The sequence below is a fragment of the Echiichthys vipera genome (genome assembly GCF_963691815.1).
Source record: "Echiichthys vipera genome assembly, contig: SCAFFOLD_63, whole genome shotgun sequence".
In the NCBI taxonomy this organism is placed as follows: domain Eukaryota; kingdom Metazoa; phylum Chordata; class Actinopteri; order Perciformes; family Trachinidae; genus Echiichthys; species Echiichthys vipera.
Genome location: NW_028154837.1, coordinates 122115 through 129722, shown reverse-complemented (window position 1 = coordinate 129722; position 7608 = coordinate 122115). Strand labels below are relative to the sequence as shown.

General features: G+C 58.8%; 1 protein-coding gene across 1 annotated transcript in view; it reads left to right on the top strand.

Moving 5' to 3' along the window:
- Window positions 1-1005: 1005 nt before the first annotated feature.
- The window catches only part of smpd4 (sphingomyelin phosphodiesterase 4), a gene marked incomplete at its 5' end in the record, with an annotated part of 44718 nt that continues 38115 nt past the window's right edge, over window positions 1006-7608 (top strand). The window contains 2 exons of the mRNA XM_083940900.1: window positions 1006-1193; window positions 6519-6609. Of these exons, the coding sequence (XP_083797026.1) occupies window positions 1006-1193; window positions 6519-6609 (279 nt within the window). The remainder of the gene's footprint in view (window positions 1194-6518; window positions 6610-7608) is intronic.

The following is a 7608-nucleotide window of genomic DNA, read 5'->3' as shown; positions in this document are numbered from 1 at the left end:
AAGCCATCTCCGACAGTTAGCGCTAGCATTAGCATCGGCTATTCTCCCCGGGATCCGCGCGCAAGCTAGCCTCCAGAGTCACAAACCATCTCTAACAGTTAGCGCTAGCATTAGCATCGGCTATTCTCCCCGGGATCCATGCGCAAGCTAGCCTCCCGAGTCACAAACCGTGTCTAACAGTTAGCGCTAGCAAGCTAGCCTCCAGAGTCACAAGCCATCTCCAACAGTCAGCGCTAGCATTAGCATCGGCTATTCTCCCCGGATCCGCGCGCAAGCTAGCCTCTCGGGTCACAAACTGTCTCTAATAGTCAGCGCTAGCAAGCTAGCCTCCAGAGTCACAAACCGTCTCTAAAAGTTAGCGCTAGCATTAGCATCGGCTATTCTCCCCGGGATCCGCGCGCAAGCTAGCCTCTCGAGTCACAAACCGTCTCCAACAGTTAGCGCCAGCGTTAGCATTGGCTATTCTCCCCGGGATTCGCATAAGCTAGCCTCCAGAGTCACAAAGCAACTCTAACAGTTAGCGCTAGCATTAGCATTGACTATTCTCCCTGGGATCCGCGCGCAAGCTAACCTCCAGAGAAACAAGCCATCTCTAACAGTTAGCACTAGCATTAGCATCGGCTATTCTCCCCGGGATCCGCGCGCAAGCTAGCCTCCAGAGAAACAAGCCATCTCTAACAGTTAGCGCTAGCATTAGCATTGGCTATTTTTGGCTGCTCCTGGTCCCGGGTGCTGGTCTTGGCTGCTTCTGGTCTTGGCTACCCCTGGTTCCGGGCGCTGGTCTTGGCTGCTTCTGGTCTTTGCTACCCCTGGTCCTGGGTGCTGGTCTCGGCTGCCCCTGGTCCCGGGCGCTGGTCTTGGCTGCTTCTGGTCCCGGGTGCAGGTCTTGGCTGCCCCTGGTCCCGGGTGCTGGTCTTGGCTGCTCCTGGTCCCGGGTGCTGGTCTTGGCTGCCCCTGGTCCCGGGCGCTGGTCTCGGCTGCCCCTGGTCCCGGGTGCAGGTCTAGGACTACCCTGTGACCCCCCCCTGGTCTCTCCTCCAGGAGCCCTTCAGCCCCAGCGAGGAGCACGTGCTGGCCGTGCGTCTCCTGGTGAAGCACCTGCACGCCTTCGCCGACAGCCTGAAGCCCGAGCAGCTGGCGTCCGCCGCCTCGCCCTCGCACGCCGGTTCGAGCCCCCTGGAGGAGTTTAAGAGGTGCGCCGCGTCACACACACACACACACACACACACACACACACACACACACACACACACACACACACACACACTGTCTCTAACAGTCAGCGCTAGCATTAGCATCGGCAATTCTCCCCGGTATCCGTGCGCAAGCTAGCCCCGTGAGAGGGTAACCTAATAGCTAATGCTAATGCTAAGGCTATTGCTGACACCCTAACCCCACCCTTACTCCACCCTAACCCCACCCTGACCCCACCCTGACTCAACCCTAACTCCAACCTAACCCCCCCTCACTCCACCCTAACTCCACCCTAACCCCACCCTCACTCCACCCTAACCTCTCCCGTACTCCACCCTTACTCCACCCTAACTCCACTCTAACCCCACCCTGACTCCACCCTGACTCCACCCTGACTCCACCCTGACTCCACCCTAACTCCACCCTGACCCCACCCTAACACCCTGATTCCACCCTGACCCCACCCTAACACCCTGATTCCACCCTGACTCCACCCTAACACCCTAACTCCACCCTAACACCCTACCTCCACCCTCACACCACCCTAACCCCACCCTAACACCCTAACTCCACCCTGACCCCACCCTAACTCCACCCTAACCCCATCCTAACCCCACCCTAACCCCACCCTAACACCCTAACTCCACCCTGACCCCACCCTAACTCCACCCTAACCCCATCCTAACCCCACCCTAACCCCACCCTAACTCCACCCTAACCCCACTCCGACTCCACCCTAACTCCACCCTAACCCCACCCTAACTTCACCCTAACGCCACCCTTACTCCACCCTAACCCCACTTTAACTCCACCCTTACCCCACTTTAACTCCACCCTGACTCCACCCTGACCCCACCCTGACCCCACCCTGACCCCACCCTGACTCCACCCTGACCCCACCCTAACCCCACCCTTACTCCACCCTAACCCCACCCTTACTCCACCCTAACCCCACCCTTACTCCACCCTAACCCCACTTTAACTCCACCCTGACTCCACCCTGACCCCACCCTAATCCCACCCTAACCCCACCCTAACTCAACCCTAACTCCACCCTAACTCCACCCTAACTCCACCCTAACTCCACCCTAACTCCACCCTAACTCCACCCTAACACCACCCTAACCCCACCCTAACTCCACCCTGACCCCACCCCGACCCCACCCTTACTCCACCCTAACCCCACCCTAACCCCACCCTAACCCCACCCCAACTCCACCCTAACTCCACCCTAACCTCTCCCGTACTCCACCCTAACTCCACCCTAACCCCACCCTTACTCCACCCTAACTCCACTCTAACCCCACCCTAACTCCACCCTAACCCGACCCTTACTCCACCGTAACTCCACCCTAACCCCACCCTAATCCCACCCTAACCCCCACCCTACCTCCACCTTAACCCCACCCTTACTCCACCCTGACTCCACCCTAACCCCACCCTAACATCACCCTAACCCCACCCTAACATCACCCTAACCCCACCCTAACTCCACCCTAACTCCACCCTACCTCCACCTTAACCCCACCCTAACCCCACCCTCACCCTTATACCACCATAACCCCACCCTAACTCCACCCTGACTCCACCCTAACCCCACCCCACCCTAATACCACCTAACTCCACCCTCACCTTTATACCACCCGAACTCCACCCTGACTCCACCCTTACTCCCACCCTAACATCACCCTAACCCCACCCTAACTCCACCTTAACCCCACCCTAACCCCACCCTCACCCTTATACCACCCTAACCCCACCCTAACTCCACCCTGACTCCACCCTAACCCCACCCCACCCCAATACCACCTAACTCCACCCTAACTCCACCCTAACTCCACCCTAACTCCACCCTAACATCACCCTAACTCCACCCTGACTCCACCCTAACCCCACTCCACCCTAAGACCACCCTAACCCCACCCTAACTCCACCCTAACCCCACCCTGATCCCCCCTAACCCCACCCCCCTAACTCCACCCTAACTCCACCCTAAACCCACCCTGACCCCACCTTAACCCCACCCTAACTAACTCCACCCTAACCCCACCCTGACCCCACCCTAACTCCACCCTCACCCTTATACCACCCTAACTCCACCCTGACTCCACCCTAACCCCACCCTGATCCCCCCTAACCCCACCCTAACTCCACCCTAACTCCACCCTAACTCCACCCTAACCCCACCCTGACCCCACCCTAACTCCACCCTAACTCCACCCTCACCCTTATACCACCCTAACTCCACCCTGACTCCACCGTTACTCCACCCTAACATCACCCTAACCCCACCCTGATCCCCCCTAACCCACCCTAACTCCACCCTAACTCCACCCTAACTCCACCCTAACCCCACCCTGACCCCACCCTAACTCCACCCTAACTCCACCCTCACCCTTATACCACCCTAACCCCACCCTAACTCCACCCTAACCCCACCCTGATCCCCCCTAACCCCACCCTAACTCCACCCTAACTCCACCCTAACTCCACCCTAACCCCACCCTGACCCCACCCTAACTCCACCCTAACTCCACCCTCACCCTTATACCACCCTAACTCCACCCTGACTCCACCGTTACTCCACCCTAACATCACCCTAACCCCACCCTAACTCCACCCTACCTCCACCCTACCTCCACCTTAACCCCACCCTAACCCCACCCTCACCCCACCCTAACTCCACCCTTACTCCACCCTAACCCCACCCTTACTCCACCCTAACCCCACTTTAACTCCTCCCTACCTCCACCTTAACCCCACCCTAACCCCACCCTAACTCCACCCTTACTCCACCCTTACTCCACCCTAACATCACCCTAACCCCACCCTAACTCCACCTTAACCCCACCCTAACCCCACCCTCACCCTTATACCACCCTAACCCATCCTAACTCCACCCTGACTCCACCCTAACCCCACCCCACCCCAATACCACCTAACTCCACCCTAACCCCACCCTTACTCCACCCTAACCCCACTTTAACTCCTCCCTACCTCCACCTTAACCCCACCCTAACCCCACCCGAACTCCACCCTGACTCCACCCTTACTCCACCCTAACATCACCCTAACCCCACCCTAACTCCACCTTAACCCCACCCTAACCCCACCCTCACCCTTATACCACCCTAACCCCACCCTAACTCCACCCTGACTCCACCCTAACCCCACCCCACCCCAATACACCTAACTCCACCCTAACTCCACCCTAACTCCACCCTAACATCACCCTAACTCCACCCTGACTCCACCCTAACCCCACTCCACCCTAAGACCACCCTAACCCCACCCTAACTCCACCCTAACCCCACCCTGATCCCCCCTAACCCCACCCTAACTCCACCCTAACTCCACCCTAACTCCACCCTAAACCCACCCTGACCCCACCTTAACCCCACCCTAACTAACTCCACCCTAACCCCACCCTGACCCCACCCTAACTCCACCCTAACCCCACCCTGACCCCACCCTAACTCCACCCTAACTCCACCCTCACCCTTATACACCCTAACTCCACCCTGACTCCACCGTTACTCCACCCTAACATCACCCTAACCCCACCCTAACTCCACCCTACCTCCACCCTACCTCCACCTTAACCCCACCCTAACCCCACTCTCACCCCACCCTAACTCCACCCTTACTCCACCCTAACCCCACCCTTACTCCACCCTAACCCCACTTTAACTCCTCCCTACCTCCACCTTAACCCCACCCTAACCCCACCCTAACTCCACCCTTACTCACCCTAACTCCACCCTACCTCCACCTTAACCCCACCCTAACCCCACCCCACCCTAATACCACCTAACTCCACCCTAACCCCACCCTAACCCCACCCTAACTCCACCCTAACTCCACCCTAACTCCATCCTAACTCCACCTTAACCCCACCTTAACCCCACCCTAACTCCACCCTAACTCCACCCTAACCCCACCCTGACTCCACCCTAACCCCACCCTGACTCCACCCTAACCCCACCCTAACTCCACCCTAACCCCATCCTAACACCACCCTAACCCCACCCTAATTCCACCCTAACTCCTCCCTAACTCCACCCTAACCCCACCCTGACTCCACCCTAACCCCACCATGACTCCACCCTAACCCCACCCTGACTCCACCCTAATCCCACCCTGACTCCACCCTAATCCCACCCTAACCCTAACCCCACCCTGACTCCACCCTAATCCCACCCTGACTCCACCCTAATCCCACCCTAACCCTAACCCCACCCTGACTCCACCCTAACCCCACCCTGACTCCACCCTAATCCCACCCTAACCCTAATCCCACCCTGACTCCACCCTAATCCCACCCTGAATCCACCCTAACCCCACTCTAACTCCACCCTAACCCCACCCTGATCCCCCCCTAACCCCACCCTAACTCCACCCTAACTCCACCCTAACTCCACCCTAAACCCACCCTGACCCCACCTTAACCCCACCCTAACTAACTCCACCCTAACCCCACCCTGACCCCACCCTAACTCCACCCTAACCCCACCCTAAATCCACCCTTACTCCACCCTAACTCCACCCTACCTCCACCTTAACCCCACCCTAACCCCACCCCACCCCAATACCACCTAACTCCACCCTAACCCCACCCTAACCCCACCCTAACCCCACCCTAACTCCACCCTAACTCCACCCTAACTCCACCCTAACTCCATCCTAACTCCACCTTAACCCCACCTTAACCCCCACCCTAACTCCACCCTAACCCCACCCTGACTCCACCCTGACTCAACCCTAACCCCACCCTGACTCCACCCTAACCCCACCCTAACTCCACCCTAACCCCATCCTAACACCACCCTAACCCCACCCTAATTCCACCCTAACTCCTTCCTAACTCCACCCTAACCCCACCCTGACTCCACCCTAACCCCACCATGACTCCACCCTAACCCCACCCTGATTCCACCCTAATCCCACCCTGACTCCACCCTAATCCCACCCTAACCCTAACCCCACCCTGACTCCACCCTAATCCCACCCTGACTCCACCCTAATCCCACCCTAACCCTAACCCCACCCTGACTCCACCCTAACCCCACCCTGACTCCACCCTAATCCCACCCTGACTCCACCCTAATCCCACCCTAACCCTAATCCCACCCTGACTCCACCCTAACCCCACCCTGACTCCACCCTAATCCCACCTGACTCCACCCTAATCCCACCCTAACCCTAATCCCACCCTGACTCCACCCTAATCCCACCCTGAATCCACCCTAACCCCACTCTGACTCCACCCTAACCCCACCCTGACTCCACCCTAACACCCTGACTCCACCCTCGTGTGCCTGCAGGGTGGTGGTGCAGCGCTTCGTGCAGCAGAAGCTCTTCCTGTTCCTGCAGCACTGCTTCGCCCACTGGCCCCTGGACGCCTCCTTCAGAGCGGTGAGTCTCCACGGCAACCACCGAGCGACAGAGCGACGGGCGGAGCGATAGAGCGACAGACGGAGCGATAGAGCGACAGACGGAGGACGAGACGGAGCGATAGAGCGACAGACGGAGCGATAGAGCGACAGACGGAGGACGAGACGGAGTGATAGAGCGACAGACGGAGGATGAGACGGAGCGATAGAGCGACAGACGGAGCGATAGAGCGACAGACGGAGGACGAGACGGAGCGATAGAGTGACAGACGGAGGACGAGATGGAGCGATAGAGCGACAGACGGAGCGATAGAGTGACAGACGGAGCGATAGAGCGACAGACGGAGGACGAGACGGAGCGATAGAGCGACAGACGGAGCGATAGAGCGACAGATGGAGCGATAGAGCGACAGACGGAGCGATAGAGCGACAGACGGAGCGACAGACGGAGGACGAGACGGAGCGATAGAGCGACAGATGGAGCGATAGAGCGACAGATGGAGCGATAGAGCGACAGACGGAGCGATAGAGCGACAGACGGAGCGACAGACGGAGGACGAGACGGAGCGATAGAGCGACAGACGGAGCGATAGAGCGACAGACGGAGGACGAGACGGAGCGATAGAGCGACAGACGGAGCGATAGAGCGACAGACGGAGGACGAGACGGAGTGATAGAGCGACAGACGGAGGATGAGACGGAGCGATAGAGCGACAGACGGAGCGATAGAGCGACAGACGGAGGACGAGACGGAGCGATAGAGTGACAGACGGAGGACGAGATGGAGCGATAGAGTGACAGACGGAGCGATAGAGCGACAGACGGAGGACGAGACGGAGCGATAGAGCGACAGACGGAGCGATAGAGCGACAGACGGAGCGATAGAGCGACAGATGGAGCGATAGAGCGACAGACGGAGGATGAGACGGAGCGATAGAGCGACAGACGGAGCGATAGAGCGACAGACGGAGCGACAGACGGAGTGACAGAGCGACAGACGGAGCGATAGAGCGACAGACGG